The sequence below is a fragment of the Diceros bicornis genome, chromosome 23 (assembly GCF_020826845.1).
Source record: "Diceros bicornis minor isolate mBicDic1 chromosome 23, mDicBic1.mat.cur, whole genome shotgun sequence".
Taxonomy (NCBI): Eukaryota; Metazoa; Chordata; class Mammalia; order Perissodactyla; family Rhinocerotidae; genus Diceros; species Diceros bicornis.
This window is the reverse complement of record NC_080762.1, coordinates 5,183,039-5,210,996: the sequence shown is the minus strand read 5'-3', so window position 1 is coordinate 5,210,996 and position 27,958 is coordinate 5,183,039. Positions and strand designations below refer to the sequence as shown.

At 41.3% G+C, this 27,958-nt stretch overlaps 1 protein-coding gene and 1 pseudogene across 1 annotated transcript; one reads left to right on the top strand and one right to left on the bottom strand.

Moving 5' to 3' along the window:
- Positions 1-3,235: 3,235 nt before the first annotated feature.
- Positions 3,236-18,693, bottom strand: VNN2 (vanin 2). Its single transcript, XM_058566824.1, has 8 exons — positions 18,606-18,693; positions 17,898-18,121; positions 17,643-17,773; positions 14,074-14,266; positions 11,894-12,182; positions 10,251-10,624; positions 9,168-9,338; positions 3,236-4,199 (listed from the first exon to the last, which is right to left on the bottom strand). The coding sequence occupies exons 2-8, from the start codon at positions 18,108-18,110 to the stop codon at positions 4,008-4,010; spliced, it is 1,563 nt and encodes a 520-aa protein (XP_058422807.1). The 5' UTR covers positions 18,111-18,121; positions 18,606-18,693; the 3' UTR covers positions 3,236-4,007.
- Positions 18,694-20,970: 2,277 nt separating this feature from the next.
- On the top strand, positions 20,971-24,592 carry LOC131420305 (splicing regulator RBM11-like; annotated as a pseudogene).
- Positions 24,593-27,958: the final 3,366 nt, after the last annotated feature.

The following is a 27,958-nucleotide window of genomic DNA, read 5'->3' as shown; positions in this document are numbered from 1 at the left end:
CAAGTAGTTAATGAGTAGTTCTCTACTTATTAGTCATATCAAGATTGGGAAACTAATCCAGCTCCTGAACTTCAATGTCCTCATCTGAAAAATGAAATTACTAGTACTTACCAATGCCATGAGGGTTGAAAGAATTTATAATGGATGCAAAGCCTTATAGATATAAAATATTTTAGACCTCACATTCTTTTCTTTAAAATCTATCAATTCCTATATTTTTATTAGGTCTGAGACTTTTTTTTAACTCTGGGTTTTCTGATTCGGTTTTACAAATAGAACCTTATCTATAACCTAGAAGGGGATCTAGTAGACCGCCTAATTATAGACAAGAGAAGGGCAGGCCAAATGCAGGTGAACAGGAGACGAAAGCCAAACAACAAAGCCACCTGAAAAACGGTTCATGTGAGGTGGGATGCCAAAAGCACTGAAGTCAATTCCTGTCTCGTAATTGGTAGCCATGTGAGTGTCCTTATAAAATTGTCTATGAAAATCCCCATTTTGTCCTACTAGACTTCAAATATTTCCTATGTCTGTTATGTCTGCTTTTAAATTATAAAGACTTTTTGGCTCATTAGTCATCTTAGCTAACTGTATTCAAGTTTGCACTCCTAACTCTAAAAGATATAAAAACCACCATTTTTCTTTATCGTAAAAAAAAAGAGCACTGGGGGCCAGCCTGGTTGTGTAGCGGTTAAGTTCTTGCGCTCCGCTGCGGAGGCCCGGGGGTTCGCAGGCTCAGATCCTGGGCGCGCACCAACACACCTCCTGTCAAGCCATGCTGTGGTGGCATCCCATATAAAGTGGGGTGGGCCCATGGCTTAGCAGTTAAGTGCGCACGCTCCGCTACTGGCGGCCCAGGTTCGGATCATGGGCGTGCACCGACACACCGCTTCTCAGGCCACGCTGAGGCCGCGTCCCACATACAGCAACTAGAAGGATGTGCAACTATGACATACAACTATCTACTGGGGCTTTGGGGGGAAAAAAAAAAGGAGGAGGATTGGCAATAGATGTTAGCTCAGAGCTGGTCTTCCTCAGCAAAAAGAGGAGGATTGGCAGATGTTAGCTCAGGGCTGATCTTCCTCACAAAAAAAAAAGAGAGAGAGAGACAATTGCCCTCCTTTTTTGCCTCTTTTCTTTTTGTTCATAAAGGGTTAAAAAAATCAATGACTCAGAGACTTTATCTTCAAACAACATGTATGACAGATTTATAATTGGCAATCACCTAAAATGTTTTCATTATTAATTATAATATCAAAGACTAGCATTATAATATAAAATAAGTTAGCATAAGAAATACTGAATCTCCAGCTAATGGACTGAAATTCAAGTTCAAAGGAATAAATGAAACATACAGTATAAAAAAATTAGCTTCTGAGATAAAAAATGAAAAGTGCATAAAAGGAGCAGGGGAGCAAGGGCTCATAGCTCTTATAACTGACGGAAGCTATCACCGGGGTGTCCAATCCATATTTCCCTAAGTAAGATGTCACAAGATTCCTCAAGACACGGAAACAAAAATCACTCAGTTCATCCCCATTATTTTCCTCCTTTGACTTATCTTCACGTGGCCTGGACATTCTCTGAGAGATTGTTGAAATATCTTCTTTCCCACTCCAAATACTTCAGGTCTCAAGGAATCCTCTTCACAGTTGTTACTGTTTCTACATTCAGATGTCTTTTCAACAATGCCTTTATTAGAAGTATCTACGTGTGTGGATGAGTGTGTGTGTGTGTTATGACCGTATTTACCTGAACAGGCATCTGCCCTCAGATTTCTTTTAGACACTATCTTCTGTGGAATACCTAGTACAGACGATCAGAATGGAGTTAGAAATGTGAATGGAATTGAAGAAAGAGGTCAAAACAGAAAGAATGCCATGGAAATCACTTGTGGAACGAGCTGAAGCCATGAGAATGGATCAGAATGCAAAGAAGGAATACAAAGTAGAAAGTAGGGACAGTGATAATTGTGGAGTAGGCTGTGAGTGTATCACAGAAATTACTGGAATAAGTCATACCACAGGGGCAACGTCACAGAGTGGCCAAGAGAGCAATGCGAATGCATAGACCAATGTCCCAGGACCCAGAGCATGAAACACAGCATGAAATCAATGCCTGCTATTACACGGAAGGACAAAGGGTGGAGGGCAAGCCGAGAGGACGCTGAGGCAGGTGGAGGGTATGGGTTCATAATACAGGGGAAGTCATAATAGGGCATGTCAGGAACAAAGGCCTGGGGAAAGTTGAATAGGTGAAAACCAGAGGCTTGTTTACTCCCTGCAGAACCACAGGGACTCAAGAACCATCACGAAATTTTAATGTGAGCTGGAAAGATGATTACCAAAGAAATCGGACTCTGTCATTAGACTCTTTAGAAACCGAAGAGCTACGTCCTCAGGTGCACTTCCCTAAATCAAGGCCAAACCAAGCTACGCTTGAGTCCTTTGGTACAATAAAATGAGTGTGCGCATAAGCGGCTGAGGAGGTTGGGGCTAAAATGCTGTAATGCAAGCAACTTCACAATTGAGTCAAGAACTCTCTTCCTTGGAGCTTGGTGTATTTTCTTTTTTGTTTTTAGTGAGTTGAAGCACAGTGAACAGCTCTAAATGTGAATCAGCAGAAGAGCTGTCCTTTGGAATCTGTGAGGAGACCTTTGCTTGACTCTTTCTCCAACTGCTGGGTTTAGAATCAGCTGTTGACTCCCAGGCAACACTGAAACTTCTGGAAGTGAAATATCATTGCCCAAGATGATGTGTCACCATACACACAGCAAAACCATTGCATAATGCATAACTTCCTCAAGCAAAACCTGGCAAATCTGAAGTGTTCTATACTTTACGAAAAGTTAAAAGAACAGATGATTGTGATGATTATGTGATTTAAACTATTTGTATATATGTATATTCACCACCACTTTAAAATGACCATCTCTGATGTTCCAATTTTGAACACAAGGACCATATAAGCCATTCTCAAAATCAAACACAAAACGTGCCTTAACTTCTATTTCCCTTCTCCTACTAGTAACCACTTGACTATAAAAGTCATTTTAACTTCCTACTGCGTTTTAATGGAATATTCTAATTGAATCCATAAGGAGTAGATATACAACAATACACAAAAACAAAAACATAAATGCCTCAATTGTGATTTTTTAATGTAAAAATATTAGACAAAATCACTTTAGAGATATAAAATTTGAAAAAAATCTGGAAATTGAAAGTCATTTCTTTAATTTCAAGAATATTTGCAATAAATGATCAGTAACAAATACACTCGTACATTTCAAGTAGCCTGAGATATATGTATTTTGAAAAAAGTAGACTACCAGTGTTGAAAATAGTGTTATTAACAGCCACGGTTTTTGTGTTATGGGATTTGTGCCTGTTAAATTATACCACAGTCTTCAGGTAGGACTTTTTGGGGCTATGAATACTCTGGATGGTCACCTTTGATATGAACCTAGTCTAGCTGTCATTTCTTCTAGAACATCTCAAAACAACTGTCATTATTAAGATAAACTTCAATATTACCACCTGATTGGAAAGCAAATTTCCCCCTAATCATTAGCACAGAAAATTAGATGAGTTCAAACTGTCTTTAATGTCATAACCCTCTCAATCCCATCATTACTGGTCTCTTCAAAGGCCATGGTTATGTTTACAATGGCCCTGGAGCTCCTCACTCTGCTCCCTCTCACACACACAAGCACACACAAGACCACACAGCCAATAAGGCTGGAGCTGGGATTTGAGTCTCATTTGTCTAACCCAAACATCCATGCTCTTTCCGTTATACTGCACTGCAACATTTCAGAGTAGCCAAAAAAGGGGTGAAATCACCATAATACTTAAAAATAATCCTTGCTGAGAAAAATACACACTTAGAAATCATTGGTCTATACTATTGAGATAGCCCTTCAAAGTTTCTTAGTAAACTTGGGAACCTGATAAACACATTTAGCAGAGTATATGCTGCAAAAATGAATGCAATAAAGAGACGTCCTATCCCATCACGTTATCTGCAAAGCTACCATCATCAATAAAGTAGGTGTGAGCCAGGTGTGTTGTTGCTGAATTGCTGGTCCCGCCTGGGATGGAAGATGAGTCCTTAGTGTACCATCTCCCAAAGAGTGACGCTGTTAGGATAGGCTCGGATGGTCCATTCTTGTTCACCAAGCGCCCATCTTGTAGTACCTAAAGAAACAGTGGGAAAAGCATAGTCAGCTTGATTAAAATATGCATTACAAGCAGACTAATGATTGTGAAACAATCCTAGATATCACAGTTGATCAAGTAGTTCCGGTTTGGTGAGGGTGGGGAGTGGAGAACAGGCAGAATGGGAAGTGGACAGCTATTTTATATGTAACGAAGACTAGAGCCACAGGGCTCAATATTTGAGTTTCCACAATCAAATGTAACCCTTAACAAAAAGTCAAAAAACAGCAGCAGCAAAGCTTATGAGTCCAGTTACGTGTGAGATAGCGGGACCTACAGGTTTACAAACCAGACCCCTCCCTCAGGAAGCTCAAAAGTTAAAGGTGAAACTGAGCAGCCACTGAGCACGAGAGAAATCGGTATATCAGTGTATTAGAGAGGGAAAGAGACAAGTGCTTAGGAGGTCTGAGACGGACAAGTGGGACTGGTCAGCTTCCCAGAGGGGGACACAACCTGCCACAAGAAGGAGCAGATAACGAATGTCTCCCCGGGGGCTGCATGACAGACGATGTCATGGGAAGTGGAAATTGAAGCAGCAAAGGCTCCTTCTGAGACAGAAGTGTGTGTGACAGATCTAGGCAATGAGCTTTCTCACTCCAGTCTGGCTAGAACCAGCGGTGTGCTGGAGCCGATGGTGTGCACGCTTGCTAGAACAGATTGTCAAATTTCCAGGAACTTTGACAGCTGGTTGTTAAACACAGTCCTTCCTGAAACTGGTCGCAGTGGGAAGATTTATGCCATGAAAATTGGCAAATGCCACAAATCAGGGCTTTTTCTTTTCTTCTTCAGAGGGTGGGTTGTTAAAATTGACAGCACACCACTGGCTAGAGTGGAAGACTGGTGAAGAGGGAAAGAAGCTGTGTGGTCAAAGAGGAAGGTAGGGATCAGATTGTGAAAGCCATGAATGACCAGACGGATGCTGAAGTCACAGAGGCCTCTCTGTGAGGGAGTAAAGCATGCAAAGTAAGGGAACAAGAATAGAAAGAAACACAAATAGACAGACAATACACGGAACAAGAACAAAAGAAAATGCATCCATCAGTTGTGGGAAGGACAATTTGGATGGGGAGAACTTGGAAACTGAGAAACCAGATACTTCGTAACTGGAAGAAGAAAATAATTGAATATCCTAGAAGAGCGTTACTGTCGTGATCATCACAGACCCACAAAGACACAGACTACTAACTAGTGGTCAAACACACAGCCTGTCAGTAATTAAATGAACAAAATAAAACATTAAAAGTTCCCTGTTTATTGTTCATTAAGTGTTCATTGCTTATAAATTGTTCCTTGTTTATTAAATTCTTCATTAAAGACACAAAATTGAAATACCAGAGCTGTATTTCAAATTAGAGTTGGGTAAAAGTTTGAAACAAGTTAAACACAAATATCTTATTTTCTAGTGACTTTTCATCAATATGGTTAAATTTTGTCTATTTTGACCTTCTTGGGAATAACTGTTCCAGATCAGGGATTTTCTCTCAGATTCTAGCTAAAACTTAGCATTTTCACCAGTTGCTTATTAGACATTTTCCTAAAATATAAAATGATACACAATTTACTGCCTCCTAGGCAGTACATACTAAATATAGTTTGACCTTTTTGATTATTCCCTTAACCTGGTAGTTCTTACCCACCAAAATCACCTGTGGAACTCTGAAAAAATATCAGTTCCACCTTCACAAGATTCTAATTTGCTGGATCTGGAGTGGGCCCTGGCCACTTACTCCCCCAGCCCATCTGCACATTGATCTATACTTACATGATGTTCAATACATGTGGTCCATTCCTCCTCATTGTTAATGAACTTGGTTAACCAGATAAGCCTTTTGTAGTAAGTACTTAAAAATAGATCCTGAAATTTGTATAATACTTCACTGTTCACAAAGTGAGTTCACACACATTATCATATTTGATCCTCACCAAATCAGTGAGGAGGATATTCTCTCCCTTTTACAGGTAGGGAATTCAGAGGTTAACTGACTTGCATAAGGTTACATAACTAGTTAGTTGCAGAGATCACATTTCTGATGATATACCAGAATTGTCTATAACGTTAAAGTAAGATGTTTTCCATATTTGTGGTCGTGGTCAATAACACTTCATGCTTTTAGCATAAAACTAGGGGTGGGGAAAGATATTCAGTAAATGTGTTGAGATCTCTGCAGAAGTGAATCTCTAAGCTAATGTGTAAATATTTGCTGATGGAGAGTGCGTCAGTCAAGGAAACTCGGGAAATACTCCAGAAGACCTGGTTGGCATAACTCAGGTGAAAAATTTATCATCTATGATGTTATAACTGGTCTCTCTAGAAACAATATGTTAAAGAAGGGCCATGATCAGCAAATTCTCTAGAGAAGGAATAACTAAAAAAATCGAGAATTGGTTCCTGTTTATTTGGCCCTTTGTGAGGAAAGTAGGCACCCCACTTCAACATGGTCTTGAGGTAACCAGCTCTAGAGAGGAGAAGCACGTTGCCACAGGCTACCATAGCTCCATAGAAATCTGCTCCATGAACACCCAACCCCTTTTGTTTTAATTCCGTGCTCACAAAACAAACTTCTGATCCGTAGTTTGGACTCTTGAGAGGACTTGCCAATGGAGAGCCTCCTCAAGATGACAGTTCATTGTTCTCCAGCTAAGAGAATCTATTTTAAAAAATAATAATAAACTGGTCCTCTCTTCCTCCCATCTTGTGAGTTTGGTAGTGTCTGTCCCTTAGAATCTGATGAACTTCAGGGAAAACCATGCCATAGAGAATCCACACTTGCGAAATGAAGACCAGCACTCTGGCCACACGGCCCCCTCCATGGAAGTTCTGTACCAAAAATCCCGCCTGCCAGCAGCCAAACGCCTGCTTGATAGCTTTTGGGGGTAACACAATCTATATCTCATCTTATCATTCAGCAAACGAGCAGGAGTAGATGAGACACGATCCAAACGGTAATTATACTGTTAAGTGCCTAATTTAAAGCACAGTTGCAATCTCTCCCTTCCCTCCTTCTTTCCATCCAAGAATAAGCAGTCAGTACCCAGAGGTGGGAGATAGCACGACAAGTTCTGAGAAGTGTTAAGAGTTGAGACCTACGAATACTATACGGTGAAGCACTTAACATTTTACTTTTCTGTATCATTCTCTAAATGTTCCCAACTGTCTGATACCATTAAAGACAAAAAATTTAAAACAAAGAAAGGAGGTGGCTGTGGACTAATTTCTTTATGGTCTCCAACTCCTCATCAACTACCACCACCATCCATCTTCTTCAAATTCTGATGTGGTTCAGAGGGATAGTGAAATGGCATTTCTGGCTCTGGACCTTTCGCCGGGTCTGGAAAACTACCAGTTTTTTGTCTTTCTCCCACAGATGAGATGCTTTTGGGAGATACATGCTCAGTCCCACTCCAGGATAATTCCTCAAGGAGATACATTTCTATGAGTATATGACGCGGGGAAAATGTCAAAATAGAACCCAGAAAGGTAGATTGTGTGCTCAGTTTCAATGGCAGGGCATACAAGATGCAGAGCTTCTATGATCCCAGACCCCACGCCTTCCTCAGCTCACCTGTGTGAACCCTGCTCTCTCTTCTCTCACCTCCTTAAGTGGTCCCAGACATTTTCAATTCATCTATGTTTATTTGTGCCACCTTTTAACTACTAGATTTCAGTTCCAGATCCCTCCCTTCAGATCCGATTATGATTTTCTGTAGTTGGCATTTAAGCTTTTATTCCAGCCTCATTTTCTCATGAGATTCTACCCAACCAGGTTCTATAGCAGCCAAAGATTCCTGTTCTCCGGGTTTCCCAGCCTTAAGGCTGCACTGTATGGTAAACCGTTGGTTTCACAGAATTAAATATTTTTATAAATGTGACATTTCCCAATCTGATAATACAGGGAGACACAGATTTATGACCACAAGCAATCTGCAGTTTTAAAGATTTCCTTGCTCAATGCCTGAGATGAATTCACTCAGATGCTATTTTTCTTTTATAGAAAATGCAATGACTTCACTCTAGTTACTGAAGCCCTGCCAGTGTTTGCCACAATTCAGAGAAGACATTAAGGTTCAGACTGGTGGAGTGTGTGTGTATGTGTGTGCGCGCATGTGCTGTATACTAGCAAATATAAACCTGCAGAGTCTTAATTCTAATTTGAGGCCAGCTTATGAATTAATTGGTTATCGCCACTGTAACTTGTGATATTTTTTCTGTTTGTCCCCGCATGAGAGAAAAGAAAATTAAAACTCTATAAACAAACATTTGTCAATGAAAGGTGCCTCAGGCTCATAAGTTCTAGGTATCTTATCATGATTCCAACGAAGTGTCATCACTTTAGAGTTAGTTGCTGTAAATTGTAAAAATGGCCACAAAATTTCCCTTCCTTTATCCGTGCCCTGTTGCAATGTGATTTTACAGCTCTTCCCACTAAGAGATCTGCATCATTTATTTCTCTGCCTCGTGAGTCTACATTGGTCACGTGACTTGCTTCAGTCCATGAGACATTTGTAAACATGGTGCAAGCAGAGACTTGAAAAGAGCTTGCCCACGTGGTTTTCTTTATTGATGCTCTTGGGATCCTTCAACTAACAAGTGAACAAGCCCAAGCTTGCTGTAAGAAGAGAGACCACAGGGAGGAAGTGGCCCAATTATCCCAGCTGTCCGCGACAAGGCCTCACAAACCAGCCAGCCCCAACCAACCCACTAGCTAATGACAGGTGTGTGAATGGGACCAGTCAACATCAACTGGACTCCGACCCGAAGAACAATGTGGCTACACCCAGTTCACATTGCCAACCACAGAATCAGGGCTAAAGAAATGATTATTGCTCAGTCATTAAGTTTTGAGGAAGTTTGTTACACAACGAAAGTTAACCAATACAATTGCCATAGCGTGTTTCACCTGGCTTCAGAGAACACAACAAATGCAAATACCCTTAAAATCCTCCTACCTCAAATTTTCCAGGAGACAGATGAATTTTGGTAAGTAGCACTTCCGGAAAAACATACTCTGTTCCAAATGTGCCACTTAGGGAGAACATTTCAAATCTTGTAGAAGCAGTGTCTACTGGCCATCCACAAGTTGTCAAATCAGTAGTTTTGCATTTCAGCATGGTGCACACCTATGCGGAACAGATACAGACAAAATGCAATGCTTTACATCAAAGTTACTTGTACTAGAACTGTTGACTCAGTTTAGAACCATAGCAAAGCAAGTATTTTCTCCACTTGTTGAAGAGATTTGGATCATGTTTCTGATAATTAACTGCTTTATTGGAAATGGCAAATGACTTGAGAACCAACCCAACTTCCTGGGTAACAAGTGGATTGAAAGAAAGAAGTCAGTTTAGAGTTAGACTTAAACCACTAGTTCAGCATGTCAGATGATGGCACTTGACCCAAGAGAGTGGAGGTCTTTGGGCAACAATAGTACTAACACTACAGAGATGATTAAACTTTGACCACCTCTTTTTTCCATATCCTTTTCTTTAGAAGAAGGCAGTAGGGCACAGAATATAATAAGAAAACACATATGCATAGCCAACACAATATAAAAAGTTTGCATTTTAAATATTTATCATTGGAAGGGAATAAAATGACCAGGACATCTGATTATAAGAGAAAAGAAGATAAAAGTTGTATTCCTACTCATTGATGGTCTTAAAAGTTAAAACAAGACCGTTTATATTCAGATATGTCAGCAAAGCTACTTAAGGAAGCCTTAATATGTAAACTAGTTTATTAGTCAAACAGAAAATCACCATGGTCAGGTTAATAATTTTTTTTAAAAAAAATTGCTTGCTCAAAGCAAGTAATCAGATTATACTTAACTCCCATTGCAAATATCATATGACTAATACCAAAGTATGTGTGCGTGCGTGCGTGTGTACGCATGTGTGGGTGTGTGTGTAATATCGACAATGCGTGGAGTCATGCCAGGAAAAAGCATTCGGCTCCCTGGGACAAATATGAAAAGTTAACTCTTTTACCTGTCCTGACACCTAAATGCTCCCTTTCACTTGAGCTGAAATTACCTGCCAGTACTCTCGTCTCCTTTGGCCGTGACGTCCTGAAAAAGCTCCCAGAACATACACTTCATTCTCTTCTTTCCCTAACATTCTGTAGCTTAAATGACAGCAGAGATCTTTTTGACAGACTGTAAGGTTTCCTGCATTGTCAAAAAGTTCTGTGAAGTTGAACGCATCCCGGGAAATAAATCCCTGGAAAGCATTTTTCTGCACTGGGAATAGCTTGATGGTTGTGGCATAGGCATGCCAATTCACAGCTGCCGGGTAGGCAGGAGAGACTCGGGGATGTGAATCCACTTCTGAAAAGAGGAGCTTTCCCATCTCTGTTTGCATATCATAATGGTATACTTTGGGAGACTGTGGTGCGTAGATGCCGCTGCCTGTGAATGGAAGACAAGTCTTTTTAAGACAAAAACAAAACCAACACTGCCAATTCCCCCATCAGAATTGCGCATGTGGTCATATCACCATGTTAGTCACAATGAAACAGCACACAGACTTCTAGTTACACTCAACACCTAAGTACTTCTCCTATTCTCTATCAGAGCAAATTAAAATAGATGTTCAATGGTCTCATTTCAAATAGACTTTGAATATAATAGGATTATTTATTAGCATTACAGAAAATTAAACCATATATAAAAATCTTTGTATCCCCAAAGGTGGGGAAAGGTAATGCAAAATTCTCTCCTGTTCCCCACTGTGGTGGTGGTTTTCAAATCTATACAAAAATTCTTCAGTGCTCCTCCCTCCACTGGGTAGATCTACTCCCTTCCCTTTGGATGCAGGCTGGACTTAGTAGTGACTCACTCCTAATGATTAGAACATGGAGGAGTGAACGTGTGACTAGGTATAAACAGCAGCATAGCTTCCCACCCCCCCATTCCCCCCCCCCCCGACCATCCTTCTCTCTCTCTTTCTCTCCTCACTTGCTCTGGAGGAGGTCAGCTGCCACCCCATGAGGATCCATCACGCAGCCCTGTGGAGAGGACCAAGTGGCAAGAAATGAAGGTCTCCTGCCAACAGCCACTGAGGAACCAAGGGATCCTGCCAAGAGCCATGTGAGGCAGCTATCCTGGAAGCAGACCTGACCACCCCAGTCAAGACTTCAGATGACTGCAGCCCAGCTACTGCTTGATGTACCCTGCAGAGAGAGCCTGAGCCAGGACCACCCAGCTAAGCCAGTCCCAAATTTCTGACCAACGAATGTGTGAGATGATAAATGTTTGTTGTTTCAAGCCACTTTTCACTTTTAGGGTAATTTGTTACACAGCAACATGTCAATAATATACTCCTCTGCCCTTTGCCAGTGTTAGAGCAAATCCTGTTTACTTCCATGCTCTGCCACTTACTGGCTGGTAGCTTTTGGCAAGTTACTTGCATTCTGCGTGTCTCAGTTTTCCAATCTGTAAAATTGGGATGATAACATCCATCCCACAGAGTTGTTGTGAGGATAAATGAAATAATACACACAAAGGTCTTAAGGCAATCATAACTGTCATAATCAGCTTTTCTTTTGTTGTGAAAGACAGACAAACAGAGTGAGGAGTCCCAACAAGGAAGTCACACATGACGACAGGTCATATCTGAGGCATTCGTCTCTCTGCATCAAGAGGTGTACCTGCAGACCTCACCCGGTCATGAATTACCTGTCATATTCAGACCGATATTGTGGGTGTTGGCCACAAGAAGATTAACTCTCATGCCCATAGCCCAAGCTGAGTGGAATTCAATAGCTGTCAAAAGGGGCAAGACATTCATCCAAGCTGTGGGAAACAGGATGGTGTCCACATGGAAATCTTTCACCAGGGTAACAGCAGGGTCGTGGAAGAGAATATCAAAGCAGGTGAAAATGCCAAACTTTCCAAAGGTGGTGTTGAAAGTCACCAACTCCGGCTTTTCAGGGACATCAAACTGAGGCTCAAAGTAGAGGTGGTACTGTAATAAATGAATAGGAACAAACCAGGAAAGGCTTGTTTATTGAAGCAATAACCTGTAAAAAACCATCCAAAGTTAGTAATCGCTTTGGCTGTGGTCCACAGCAGGAAATCTATAGGAAGTGAAGGAATCTGGTGATTGGAAGTAAACTTCCAAGGAAAGCTTGCAGAATTATAGCTTCTCTCTCTCTCTCTCGCTCTCTCTCAATCTCTCTTTCTCTTTCTCTCCCTACCTACCTTCCCCCTCTCTCAACTAGGAGCCAAATACCTTCCTGAGAGCTGAAGAAGCTTTTTTCTGTCTCTAGGTCTCAGGGATTCCCCTGATGCACAATAAATACCTGCTAATAGGCTGAGGGATGCCACCTGCCTCTTTACAGTGTCCCATCCAAAGTAATCTCAGGGACTCTTACCCGCCTTTCAAAATTGCTGTTGAAAATGAATTTTGCATTTAATTCTTCTGGAATCCTTTCAGGTAAACTTGAAAAACTGCCCTGTCAAATATAAGAATCAGGGTCAACAATTTAATACAATGGTCTGCAAAGTAGGGAATGCCGAGGGTTGGGAATAAGACTATTAAAACTTCTCTCTAAATTTATTTTCTATCTAAAGCCTAAAATAGAAATTGAACTTTACTAGTATTTTAAAAATTGATTGACAAAGGCACTCTAATTAGGTCCATATGTCAGAGGCTGCGGGGTCTCAAGTTGTCTCCGGAGTGCCCTGAGAGGAGAGCCGGAGCCCCTCCCCTAGAACCAGAACGACCGAAGGCTCCGCATTAGTTTGTCCGCGAACAGTGCGCTGTGCCGTCCTGTAGGTTGCTGGGGCCTGCTTAGGTGGTAGGACCAAACTGTGCTACCAGTTCTACTAAATCGACACTTACAGATAGAGAAATAGCTTAACATGATTCTTGCAAAGAAAGTGCATCAAAAAATGATAGCCATAATGTAAACACAGTCTCAAAAACAAGAAACGGAAGAGCTGACATTTCTATTCCTGGCATGAAACACACTTTTGAGGAGAACACGAAAGTTTGATCACATATGAAAGGAAGTTGTCGAAAGCCACAAGGTTATGAAGAAAACTTTTTGAAAGTTGTGTGTTTTATTTATAAATACAAAAATTTGGACTCACGTTAAAATTTTTTTCTGATTGGGGTATACGATCAAAAACCTTTGAAAACTATTCATCTAATATCACTCCTCTCGAATAATATTTATATATTAACTGGGACTTTCAGGAGATCACTTCTCCATTGAAAAGATTGTGAGGCTATAATTTAAGATTCTTAGAAAAATATGGGGGAGGAAGAGGGACAGGCACACTGACCTGTACGTCACATGTCCATTTAAAAGGCCAGCCTCTCTCTCTACCCAATTTAGTTTAAATTATGACTTCAGGATATTTTACTCTTTCAGTTCAGAGTTTAAAGTAAAAATTTCATGATTTGACCTTAAATCGATTAAGAGGTAACTAATTAATTGGTGTAGAAAATAAATAGAAAGATCACTTTTGTGATTTGATAGAAAACAGGGAAATTAATTTCCCTGAAACTGATTCATACAATTTGGAAACATCTTTGTATCATTTCAGTGTTAAATGGTATCCAGATCAGTCATCTTAGTATCTTTTGTATCAACTTAAATTACCTGTTTTATATATGCAAAAAAATTATCTCAATCCTGGACTATTACCACACCTTTCTTACAGGTCTCTGCCTACATTTTTATTTATTCAGATTAGTTCTCTTCTAAAATGTCATTTTCTTTATTGCTCCCTTTAAAAAAAAAAATCTCCAGTAACATCACATTGTATGGGGAAAGACGCTCAGACTCCTAAACCCCGCACCCACCACCGTCAGAGCAGGCTCCGTTCTACATAGCCGCCCCTCTTACCTTATGATAGCGCGCCACCAACTTCCCCTCCGTGTCATACACCACGTTGGTGTTGTACTGATGATAGCCGCCAGGAGGACACGTGGAGTTGTGGGGATCGCATGGCTTCTTGTCCCCCATATTCGCCAAGACATAGATAGAGTTGTTCTTAGCCAGGCAGCTGAGTCTTACTTGTACTGGTGTGTAACCAAATCTAAATCAAATTTTGATTAAGACATATCAATAAGTCAGATGGAGAAAGACAGATACCGTATGATATCACTTACATGTGGAATCTAAAAAAGCGGGACTCATAGAAACAGAACGTAGAATGGTGGTTACCAGGGGCTGGGGGGTTGAGGAATTGGGAATATGTTGCTTAAGGGGACAAACTTGCAACTAATAGACAAGTCCTGGAAATCTCATTCACAGCATAGTGATTATAGACAACAATACAGTGTTATAAACTTCAAAGTTGCTGTAAGACTAGATCTTAATTGTTCGCATCACAAAAAAGAAATAATGTGACATGACAGAGATCATATTTAAAAAGTCACAAATTGAGGCCGATCCAGTGGCATAGTGGTTAAGTTCATGCAGTCTACTTTAGTGGCCCAGGGTTCGCAGGTTCAGATCCCAGGCGCAGACCTACACACTGCTCATCAGACCCACGTACAAAATAGAGAAAGGTGAGCACAGACGTTAGCTCAGGGGCAATCTTGCTCACACACACCCAAAAAAGTCACAAATTATACTTAAACTTGATGAATTTTTTTCCATGTCATATCTATTGCCCTGAAAATGCATTATTCACTCTCCTGCATCAGCGGTTGTCACCTCTATGCTGGATCATTTCATCAGCATGCAAGTATGCTCTCGTACATTTCATCTTCAAAAAAATAAAATGAGAACCTCTCTTGACCCCACATGCCCGTCTGAATTAATGCTCCATTTCTCAGCTCCTCTTTCAGCAAAACTCCTTGAAAGAGCTGGCCATCTTGCTGTCCCCAGCTCATCCTCTCCTATTCTTTTTTGAAGCATTCAAAGCAGCTTCCGTCTCTCTCATCCCACTGACAGCTCTTACTAACACCGGCGATGACCTCCACATCTTACCTGATCTCGTGCTACCTACCTGCAGCGGCTGACACACTTCATCACCCCTCCTCCTGGAAACACTTCACCTTACTTATTGGAGCCCACTCTCTCATTCTCCTCCTCACTGGCAGCTCTTCTCCGTCTCCTTTGCTGGTTCCTCCTCATCTCCCCTGAGTCTAAGCATTGGAATTTCCTAGACCTCAAGCCTTAGATATCTTCTTTTCTTTAACTCACTCCATAGATTAAGCCATCACGGTGTTAAAAACCACCTATATCTGCACTCCTGCATTTTCTATCTCCAATTTTCCATCTCTATTTTCAAGCTCTCACCTTGTCTTGTTGTGTCAGACTTGCATATGCAATGGCCAGGTTGACATCTGCACCTGGATGCTTAAAGGGCAGCTCAAATGTAAGATGCACCAAATTGATTTCCTGATTTCCATCCTAGACTTGCTATTCCTTTCACTGCTCTCTATGTCTGTAAATGGAAACTGCATGCCTCCAGTTTCTCAGGCCAAAAACTTGGGAGTGACTTTTGAGGTGTATCTTTCTCTCGTACCCCCACAAACAATCTGGCAGCAAATCCTGTCACCCAAAACATACCTACAATCTGACCACGTCTTTCCAGCTCCACCTCTTCCATCCCAGTTCCGGCTCCATCCGCCCCAACCAGGATAATCGCAATAGTTTCCTAAATGGTCTCCCTGCTGTGCCACTGCCCACCTAGTCTGTTTCCAATACAGAAGCCAGAGTGGTCCTTTTAAAACATGAGTCAGATGGGATCATTCCTCAGCTCCAAATCCTCTGGTGCCTCCCCATCTCACTCAGCGGAAAACCCAAAGTTCTTATAACCAACTTCAAGACCTTACATAATCTATACCAACCCCACAGTGTGGCACCTCTCTGACCTCATCTCACAATTTCTCTCCCTTGCCAATGCACTGAAGCCATACTCACTCAAAGCTCTGTAATCAATCCAAATAAAAGAATAACCACAATACGCCCTACACCTCATCCCACCCAAGCACACCATTTCCTTTGTTCTATCACCATATGACATTCTATGTAATACCTGAGTTTGTTTACATCTGTCTTCGTCCTCTAGAATATTCATAAGCCACAAGGAGGGTGGAGACTTGTTTTATTAAGTGCTATATCCCCTATTCCTGGAATAGAATCTATCACATGGTAGATACTCAAAAAATAATGGTTGAATGAATGAATAAAAAGATTAATGAATTAAATGTGACTATATTGGTGATGATGCAAGACCATTTTCTGTCAAAATTTGTTCCTTCCATTCTAGGGCTATGCAAGAGATATTTACTAACCATATGGAATAAACCTCTCCCCCTATCTTCACTAGTCTTCATAGCTACTGTGATCTTTGACTCATCCATAAATTTGCAACATATTTTGTTTTCAACAGGAAATTCAGAACTCAATCCTACTATGAGATGAAAAACAAATGGGTTGTCCCAATTCTCAAAACTTCTATGCAGAAAGACTGTCCAGCTATCGGCCTCTCTTCTGGCACAAAAGAAAGTTTCTTACAAACACGGTAGAGAGTGTTGGCTCAAAACAGGAAGGACGGGAAGATGGAACTTTTCCCTGTCATGAAACCCAGTGTGTCCTCTTTGTGTAGTTAATCTCTCCTGAGCTAGGAAAAGCCATTTCCTGAAAACTCTTATCAGAATAACAAGGGGTGCCTAAAAAAGTGTGGTATCCATAATCCTCCAGCAAGAACATGGCAGAGGAATGTTTAGTAAACTTAATTGGAGGTAAAAGAGTGAGAGAAAGTGTGAGGGTGAGAGAGAGTGAAAGGTGAGAGAGAAGGAGTGTGAAAGAGGGAGAGATCCTTTACTGAAAGTATAGAAGTGTGTGATCTGTACCTAAATAATTTAATTAATCTTCAAGTCTTAGTAGACAGCAGGATTTATATATTAAACATACACATATATATTAAATATTTTATAGTACAAAGTTTCTAGATTTCTGTTTCCCTGGAAAATTAGCTTCATGAGCCCAGGAAAATGCAAAGTTTCAAAGTGTAAGGTCTTCCTTATGATTCACTAGAAAGTATGTGGGAAGGTCTTTCTGCCTGGGAAGCAGATTCTGGAACAGAGACTCCATAAAATTGCAATATGTTACCTTCAATAGAGACCTTGGAATATTTTCCAAACACAACCCACTGTCCACTTCAGAAATTAATTGACTAACTAGTATCCATGAGAGCCTCTTCCTTTAGTTTTTAATCCCAGTAATAAATATCCTATTTACGTATTTTCTGCAAATTTAATAAAGATATTCAGTAACAAATGATTGTTAAATGGTATCAAAGTACAATTTTTTTAATCTAACCAATGCCAAGATAAATACAACCATAACATACACCACTTACAGATTATTCAGGATTTAGCACTTTGCTGGGGTGAATGTGCATATTTTAGAGAATTACAGCATTTCTGCACAAACAACTAGGATAGTTAAAATACCTGTCCGAGTGCTGACATGGAATCCAGTTCACCTGAGGGTCTGGGATGTCCTCCAGATAAGGGAAAATGGTTTCCCTGGTAAATGTCCATCCATAGAGTGCATCTTCTGGAGTCACAATGATTTGAGCACCCTGTCCAAAACAAGTCAAATCCAAATGATTTCTCCACGTGCAACCTGGACAATCCAACACTCCAATCTTCCACCAGCTCTCGTGTCCCTCCCATAAACTATGGTTAGCAAAAATAAAAGAGTACCTGCTTAGCAGCCTGCTTAATCTCTCTCTCCAGAATATCTATATTCTTGTTCATGAGGAGCAAGGCATCATCCAGAGAAACAGGTGTAACTGTTGTGTTTGGCAGTATGAGAGTGTGTTCATATACCGCAGCTGTGAAAGTCTCCAGAGCCCCTACACGCAGGATAATTAGGGCAAAAATGGCCGTGGAGGTTCGAAAAGAGGAAACGATCATGGCCAGGATTTCTAGTTTTGAAAGGTAAAGTAACACTCATGTAGTATTTACAAAGGGGAACATTGATGTAACATATGACTGCCAGCTACTGGGCTCTTATTTTATAATCTTATCAATATCTCGCCCAACCACATCAGAGGAAAAAAAAATGCAGTTCAATGAATAGAATCAAAAAGTATTGTAAGGATTACACAACATGCACCATTGATGAGATCTGATGTCAAATTTCAAAAAACCAAATAGAGTATAGTTGTCCTCTTGTATTAATAGAAGGAAAATAGTAACTTAACTTTCACAAGAAAAATCGTAATACCACAAACATTTCATTTATTAAATTACAAAAACTAGGTAACAATTTTTTTCTGTTGTATTGAATTATTTACATCAAGTTTATTTTTAGAAGAGGAGAAAAATTTTAAAATAGTCAATACTAGGAGTATGCACTAGAGAACAATATCAGGAACGAAATTCACCCAAATTGACACTCTGACTTACCTGTTAGAGATGAAGAACGTGCACTCCCTAAAAGCAAGATTTTATGTCTGGTTTGTTCACTGCTGCATCCTCAGTGTCTAAGCCCTGATTCTGCAGGTGTTGCTTCCTGGTGTCCAGCCAGAGGAGAAATTGAGAACTTCTCCTTGGGAAGCCCCAGCCCTCAGGGGACGGAGCTTCCTCCCTACCTTTCTCCCCCTCCCTCCCTTCCTTCTTCCTTTCTTCCTTTGGAAATAGATGCAAGAGAAGGGGAAGTGTCTCAGGCTGGTGGTCAGAAAGATCATTTCTGTTTCGAGTCAAATAAGATATAACTTTCATTTTTGTTAGAGGCAAATAACCACATAAACGAGTTTTTTAAAAAACATGTACATTATGTGACCTCTGAGAACCTCCTAGGACATCCATCTCCTCCCTTCGCCTGTCTCAATCCTACCATGGGAGGGTTTAGTTTTTTTTTTTTTTTAATCTGAGCTTCTTGGTAAAAGTCATTCAAATACTTTTAGACAGCATAGACGAGTAGAAACGAATAAATAAAATTCTTCCATGTTTTCCCTTATACTAAGATAAAATTCTTGGTCAGGGTGAGGTCTAAGGACTGTAAACAAGGTCTCCTCATATTTTCTGCTTTGACTAGAATTTTTTATTAAAGAAATGACTTCTTACCTCTATAGAATAGAATACTGAAAATAATTTCTAGAAAAATGGTCAAGCCCTTTAGTGGAAAACGTGAAGGGATAGATATTTTTATGAATTTTTAGCAGATTGTATAAGAGATTATTAGTATGTAATTATACTGTATAAATAGTTTGTATATTAGTATATAATATACTAATTATATTTTTATAATATATATACAGTATATAATCTATTTTTGTATAGTAGATTATGAAAGTATTTAGAGTTTAGAGAGCATGTAACTCAAATGCCCACATTTTACGGGACAGAACTCTGAGGCACAGAGAGGCAGAGTGACTTAGAGCAGGTGTACAACTCCCCACTCCTGATTCCAGAATCTTCCCTGTACACCCAAGACAGTGTGCATGTGTCTGTGCTCTAATGTAATGTCTGCATCCAAGTGTCTGAATATTTGCATCTTTTAAGGCACCCAATTCAAAATGACCGCCTTAAGGAGACCACAGGTGGATCTGCTAAATGCTGAATGAATCCTTGATGCAGCTGATGCCCTATGAAGATCCTTAAGCTCTTCTCTTCCATCTCTCCAAATATAATTTGGATCATAATCTGCTTTCATGTGACTTAATCTCACCAATTAGTAATACTTCATTCTCTCTGTTGCCTGGAAGTAGCCGGGTAAGCTGGTGAAGACGAGCTAACATCTCTACTTTTGGAGGTAGGAGCAGAAATGTTCACATCTGTCTTTCACATTTTCGTGTCCCCAAATTTCCTGGATGTTTTTCTCACTTTGTGGCTATAATAGAGAAATGATGTTAATTAGAGTTTTTTGGCTGGACAGGGAAAGGGCATACAGCTTCTAAGGTGAAACCAAGATGACCAAGCTCCCTTTTTTCTCTGCTGCATTTCAAAATTGTTTCATCAAAACTGAGAATCTGGATAACAAAGGTAATCGCATGGAAGTGTCAGAAGTTAGTAAATGAAACAGCAGCTTAAATACAGCAAGATCCTAAAGACAGAAAGAAAAAGTGCATGATCTTTACAAACATTTGCCATAGAGGGAGTTGATCTTGTTTTAAAACAAGTAAAAAAGCAAATTCAGGACATAGAACGTCCATAGTTTACATTTTAATGATCATAAAAGTGATTGATTAAGTAAGGCTTAACTTCTTTGACTTAACTCAGTTATAAAACGACGTTGCTTTGCCACAGGGAACGTTGGTTAATTATAATTCGCTGCTAACAGAGCCTCCTTCCTGGCTTACCATCGTGTGGCTAACGGACTTAGCTATAAGGGTGAAAAGTTAAAATCAGTTCAAAATTATTTTGTAAAGGAGTAACTTGAAAAAACAGTCATAGCTCAAATACTTGTTTCTAATTGTGAGTCTGATTGTCTCTTAGGATGGTACTCAGTTGAGCTGGATTTTAAGTGTGTAGTAAGTAAGAAGAGTGGAAGTGTGGTTTCAGCTTTGCATCCACTTCTTTGAACCTCTATTTCTCAGGTAATCGTACCTGCTCTATCTCCTTCACAAGGTTATTCTGAGAGTCAAAGACCCATGCAAGTTCCCTGTAAGATTACAATGGGATGACAATAATTAACAAAAATGGGTGACAATTTAGTAATGTAATGATCCTGACTGCTTAATATTATCTAATTGTTAGGCCCACAGAACTACTATTGTTCAATTAAACAGATCTAGTCTATTTGGGGTACTGTGCTGGAGAACTGCTGGGGATGAAGTGGGGGACAGCGTACCTGAGCATGAACTTCTGGGTCATGCCAAGCCAGACACGGCAGATGCACATCCGCCATGCAGTGGAAACACAGCAGAGACACCAAGGAACTCAGCCACAGGATGGTGAGGAGCAGCTCCGGGCTCTAACCCAGGCGAGAGGACTTCCTGGTCTGGCCTCTTTCCAGATAAGAAATGACACATAAGTGAGTTGAGCCATGAAGAGTTGGAAATAGCACATATAATTGTTGACAGAATTTCCTCATAGGCAGCAAGGATGACACATCAAAATAAGAAGAAAAACAGAAAAACCAGGACCTTCTTTTAAAGCTATTTTCTCTTGATACTGTATACCAAAAAAAAAAAAAAGGATGATACTGTATCCAAACAAAGTACTTAGTGGTAAAAAACAATGTTTCCATCCTTGCGCCCACTGGAGTCTTGCATATGTCTTCAGCAAGGCTGTTTGAATCAGCCTCCTAGAAAGAGAACGTTTGCTTGAGCAGAAGCAGCCTGAACTTGAGCAGAAGCAGCCTGAACTTGAACCATCTTTTGGGGCCAGGTCGCACCCAGGCTAGGTGTTCTTCCAGCTCTGGACTTGGATGGGTGTTCAACTCTTCAGACAGTTGAGGCAACTGAAGCTGAGAGAGAGAGAATCTGAGCATAATGATAACGTCATGTCCTGGCATTCCCTAAATGCTCTACTGGATAGAAAGGGTTGTGCCGTGGGAAGATGCCAATAGTCAACTGTTTCTGACCTACAGCAACAGCAATTTCATGTGGTTCAACCTACTCTTATGCTTTCTGCTCCCAGAAGTTCAGGACTGGAGCATGCTGAGCTGTGAAAGCCCCTTTGAACTGGTAGCATGCTCCCACACTGCGGGCCCCCAATTTCTCAAAAGAAAAACAGTAACAAGCTCTCTTGGTGATTTCACTTGCAGATTGTTAACTTAGTTCTAATACAACTCTGCCCAAAGTGCATAGCATTCACCAACATGAACTTTTAAAAAGTCTCTTGGTTGGTGTTATAGACTGAAGGGTCACGTCCCCCCAAAATGTTGAAATCTAGTCTTCAGTTGATGGTGGGGCCTTTGAGGAGTGATTAGGTAATGAGGGTGGAGCCCTCAAGAATAGGGCTCCTGCCCTTATAAAAGAGACCCCAGAAAATTCCCCTGCCCCTTCCACCAAATGAGGACACAGTGAAAAACGGTGGTCTATGAATCAGGAAGCGGGTCCTCACCAGACACCGAATCTGCTGGCACGTTGATCTCGGACTTCCCAGCCTCCAAAACTGTGAGAAATATACTTCTGTGGTTTATAAGCCACCCAGCCTATGGTATTCTGTTACAGCAGCCCAAATGGACTAAAACAGCTGGATTCAAAGCTTTTGGTAAAGTAAGGAGGACGCCACAACTGAAAAAAACCCAAAGGAGCTGGATGAAAGTCACTTGTTGATATATGCAGGCAGTTGGGGAAACATTCATTTGAAAGGGTAGGATACAAAAATAAACCTGAAATCTCAGGTACTTATAGGAGAAAAAAATGAAAAGATAGATTAAAAATAGAAAAATGTTTATCTGTGGTACATTTACTGCTTTGTTGAGCAATATGAGGGCATCCCAAGAATTCACCTTGTTCATTCTCAATGAGCAAGAAAGTACAAAAGCATATTTGAGGCCTAAGGTAACTATTTACAGGTTCTGTCTGGTGAAACCCTTCACTACCCTGGATCCCATCTGCTTTATTCTTTCCAAGGCCCTGGCCCCTTCAGTCACCCCGAATTCCTGTTTTGGTTTACTTTCTGGGTAGGCAGCAGCTGGCCAGAGGATTCTGCCATTTAGTCAGGCCCCAGGACAGGGCGTATTTGTTTCATCCTAGCCTGATAACTGTGATTTCTGGGGTTTTCTTTCAAGCAGTCACAGAGGCCGGGTAACACAGGCCAGATGGAATTACATGATTTCTACTGAACAGCGACCAAACGGCCAGGAAAAGTAACAGAGCTGGACATTTTCCATTCCTCGAGGCCTAAGTTGACTCTTAAATTCATGTCATACTCTTTCTCTTTAGCACATTATTCTTCTACTGTAACACAGATCCACTCTAGATCTTTCCTCCAGGTAGAGATAACTACATTCTGCACGGTTGCATCTAATTACTGTTAACTTACGTGGCATGAATTTCTTCCCACGGTAGTAATGAGTCATGATGGTATCAGGCAATGGTCAAGGATACGAACCTGAAGCCAGAATGCCTGGCTTTGAACCACTTCCTCGTTGTTTGACTATGAGCAAGTTCTGTCCTCTTAGTGCCACCGTTTCCCTCAGCTGCAAAATGGTGATCATATGTGCTGGGTTTTGCTGTTATTATTATTGCCTCATGCCCACAAGATGGAAGCCCTATTGTGAGGGCAACGCCCTGTGCAACTTTGACCCAGGTCTGTGAGTCTCTCCGGTCAGATGACCATCTGTTCTTGGCCAATAACTTGTTAAAAGAATGACAATTAGTTCACATTCTCTATTTCTCATTGTTCTGTCTCTTTTCAAAAAGTCTTTCATATTCCTTCTCTTCTACGTTAACCTGACCTGAATGGTTTCTTCTGGAATTATCTACCTAAAGTCCATTTCTACTAGTCAATCCTGACGGCCTTTCCTCCAGCTGTTCCCTAGATTCTCCCTCGGATCCATAGCTGTCACTCCTTACTTCATGCGTCATTCCGTTTTTCATAAACCTCACATACATACAAAAAAAACTTACCAAGAAACTGGATTACTCATATATTGCATTTGGGAATGTTGTGAGATGGTGCAGCCACTCTGGGAAGCAGCTTGGCAGTTTCTTTAGAAACTAATCTCAGCCTCACCCCTCCAGGGTGGCGCAGTGAAGCAGGGAGTTCACAGCGCCCCCTACAGCCTCTTGTTTCCTGCTCAGGAAGAGGATGATGGGACATTGTGGAGAATTTAGAGATCCCAGGGCGGAAAGAATTTCTTTAGGAGCTGTTTCTTCAGTTTCTTATAGGCTGGGCCATTAACCAAAGTGGCTTTGTGCAAAGACAGAGAAGAAAAGCTTTCGTCTTGCGTTTGTCTGCTTTCACCCCGAACCTGTCTTATGCCATAGCTCTGCTAAGTGGAATTCGTTTAAATGGAAGATCAGTTAATGTGTAGCATCTATTTGGGGGTTCTCGCTCTTCTGAGTCAACTAACCAAAGTCCTGAGAGCTGTGTTAGAACAAATTCACCAGCTACAGGAATGAAGAAGTTGTGGGCAGATCCTCCTTTCCCATGCGGTTTTTTCCAATTAATAATGCTGTTTTTCCTCAAGAGCATGCTTTCTCTCAGGAAGTTTGCAGTGGCACGCATATAATCCGATGCTGCAGGTTCCTTACTGTGAGGTGACAGTGCCACTTCCTAATGCACATCCATCCCTGTCCTCTAACCACCCCTATTCCAGATGTAGAGGCTGGACCTACTCAGGAATGGACTCTCCAACAATCACGTGACTCTGATCCTTATCGGATGAGTAAATGAAAGAGGCAAAAGCAACCCAGTAATTGTGGAGCAGAATGGACAACAGCAGAGGAAATGAATACAGTGAAAAGTTCTGACAGGGCAAGAAGGAAAGGCGTTAGTACTATGTTCAAACAAAACGTTTATCTACACTGGTTTTAATTCTCCTAAAAGGAAAAAACTCTATCTGAATTCATCCAACAACTGATTTCATGGCTGTCATTTTTGAAATATATAATAATGTGATTAAATTGACTTGGTATTAAAATTTGACTTGAATGACAAAAACGAAAGGGATAATGTACTACTTTTTGTGTTTGTCATGCTATTGTTGACAACTGTCAACGAGAAAATCCCTTTGAGTGTTTTGTTTAGGTAGTGATGATGAAATTGCACTAAACTGTGAATCACAAGTGGTTACTGGGCACCCTGATGTCCAGACTGTCTCCTGTGACCCTCCACTATACATAACCCGGGACTAGAGGTGGAGCTGTGGATCTGCTGAGAGAAGCTAGTGCAAATATTTAAGAGTTGCAATTTGTTCCTAATGAAAGACTGAATAAGCAGGCTTTAGTTCCAGTTGTTAATACTTTAGATAACATTTTATTTTTTCTGTCTAAATACATTGTTTCTGAGCTTTACTCTCCTGTGCGTTTATTTCATAAATTGAGGACATACGACAGCCATACCAAAGGAAAGATAACTATCATGGGACTAGTCTTTGGAGCATTCTCTCTCTCTTTTTTTTTTTTTTGTGAGGGAGATCAGCCCTGAGCTATCATCCGTGCTAATCCTCCTCTTTTTGCTGAGGAAGACCGGCTCTGAGCTAACATCTATTGCCAATCTTCCTCCTTTTTTTTCTTCCCCAAAGCCCCAGTAGATAGTTGTATGTCATAGTTGCACATCCTTTTAGTTGCTGTGTGTGGGACGCGGCCTCAGCATGGCCGGAGAAGCAGTGAGTTGGTGCGCGCCAGGGATCCGAACCCGGGCCGCCAGTAGCGGAGCGCGCGCACTTAACCGCTAAGCCACCGGGCCGGCCCAGGAGCATTCCCTTTTGATATGATGGTTTATAAATAAAAGATATCTGCTTCTTTACTTCTCGTTTATTATTGTATTCAATGAAAATTAGTTGGCTATGTCAGTATTTATTATCCACCTTGTTTGCCAGCTAGGTTTGAGAGGGTTTTTAACATATTTAAATCTTCATAACTTACTAGTAAATAGAATATTTCATTAATGTATGATATTTAATATTTATTGTCTAAATCAAATTTCCTATGTAAAATAGATGGGTTATTTGGGCAAAAAACTAAGCATACAGCTACCATACACTCCAGCGGTTGTATTCCTGGGCATTTATCCCAGAGAAATGAAGACTTATGTTCACACAAAAATCTGTACATGTTCATAGCAGCTTTATTTGTTACAACCATAAATGGGAAACAATCCAGATGTCCTTCAGCAGACGAAGACTTAAGCTGTATATCCATACTATGGAATACTACTCAGCAACATACAGAAATGAACTATTGAGACACGCAATAATGTGGATGGATCTCAAGAGCATCATGCTGAATGAAAAAGCCAGTCCCAAAAGGTAGCACACTATATGATTCCATTTATGCAACATTCTTAAAATGACAAAATTATACAGATGGAGAACAGATTAGTGGTTGCCAGAGATTAAGGAAGGAGTGAGAGGGAGAGGGAAGTGGGTGTGGCAACATGGTCAACATGAGGGATGGGGATGTCTCTGTATGTTAACTCCATCGATATATCCTGGTTACCATAGTGTACTGCAGTGTTGCAAGATGTTACCACTGGGGGAACCTGGGTAAAGAGTACAGATGATCTCTGTGTATTATCTCTTACCACTTCATGTGAGTCAATCATTATCTCAAAATAAAAAAAGTTTAATTTAAAAAAAGATTTGTGATTTTTTATTTGCCCGTTTTATTTTTCCTTCGGATTAATCTGTATCTCATATATGTATAGGTTGCAATATGATCTTGGCATAAAAGATACCTTTTAATTATTATTATCATATTCTACATTCAGTCTCATTTTTAAAACAGGGTGCTTTTAAGCTGGGCACATCTGTTACATTAAGAAGAATATAAATACATAAAAATATAAACACACCCACAGATTTCCTTTGATAGTTTTGACCTACATTTTGGTTTCATTGTTCACAGTTCCTCTATCCTTCCTCATATTTTTAACTTTTTTTGGTCATTTATTTTAATACTTCGAAACCATAAAATGAGGACGGGGCAAAGTTGGTTTCAACAAAGCGTCTTTAAATACACTGATATCCGCAGCACGTGCTGAAGGCGGCGTGTTGGGAGCGGGAACAAAGCCTGGAATCTCTGCGTTGACCTTGAACAGTCAACAGCGCTGGTAACGGTGATACGCTGGCGGTCCTGAGCGACGGACGCCTGTGGGGCGGTGGGGGCGGTGGAGCCTGGCGACGCCCGCGGTGCTTTAACAGCAGAGGCCCCGCGCGGCAGCAGGGGGCACTGCGGGCGTCCGCAGCATCCTCGGCCACTGGGCGGAGGACCGGCGCCCCCGCCGGGCAGGAGCCGGCTCGGAGGGAGGAAAAGCACTGGAGAGCGGCCAGGGCGATGTACCCAGGGCGGTCGAGGCCTGGCCCTTTCTGCACCCAGAGGGGTGCAGCGCCGCTCCGGGAGGCGGGGGAGGGGTCACAGGTCACTGTGCCGGGTGCACACTGGACCACACTCTGGAGGTCTCATGACCAAGGGGAAGCATCGGGGGAGGAGGGGAACGAAGAGTTCATGGGATTTCTGAGTATTCGGTTTTAGCCATTAATACCAAACAGTCTTCCGAGACGGTCATAGTTCCAGTTGCTCTCCATCATCCCCAACGTTGGTATTCTCATCCTTTTCATTTTTTTCCCTCTGGTGGCATGAAAGGGCATCCCATCATGGTTTAACTTGTCCCAGTGAGGATCTGTTCTCCTCCTGTTCTTCCCCATCTCACTAAGAGGCACAGCCATCCACACAGACTCGCAAGCCAAAACCTAGGAGTCATCCTCAATTTCTCTCCTTCTCCCTCCACATCAGCAAGTCCTGTGGGTTCCACATCCAAACACACCCTCTTCTCTCCATCACCACCACCACCTCCCTGGTCCAAACCATTCCTGTCTCTCTCTAAGTTTCCAAAGATCTCCCTACAACACCGCTAATCCACATCCCCACTCACAGTCTGATGCAGACACAATGATCTTCCTGAAATAGGAACCAAATTCTGGCATCCCCCATTTAAAGGCTGGCTCCTCCATACCTCCCGGTGTGGGCCATGATCTCATCTGTGACGCATCACGCCCTTGTGCACATGCTGGGGACTGCTCCCCACTCAGAATGGCTGCCTCATTCTGTCCTTCAGATCTCAGTTCAAAAGTCCCACCTCCATGGAGAGGCCGTGACTAGATTAGGGCCCCACACCCAATCAACCCCAGCCAAGTACTC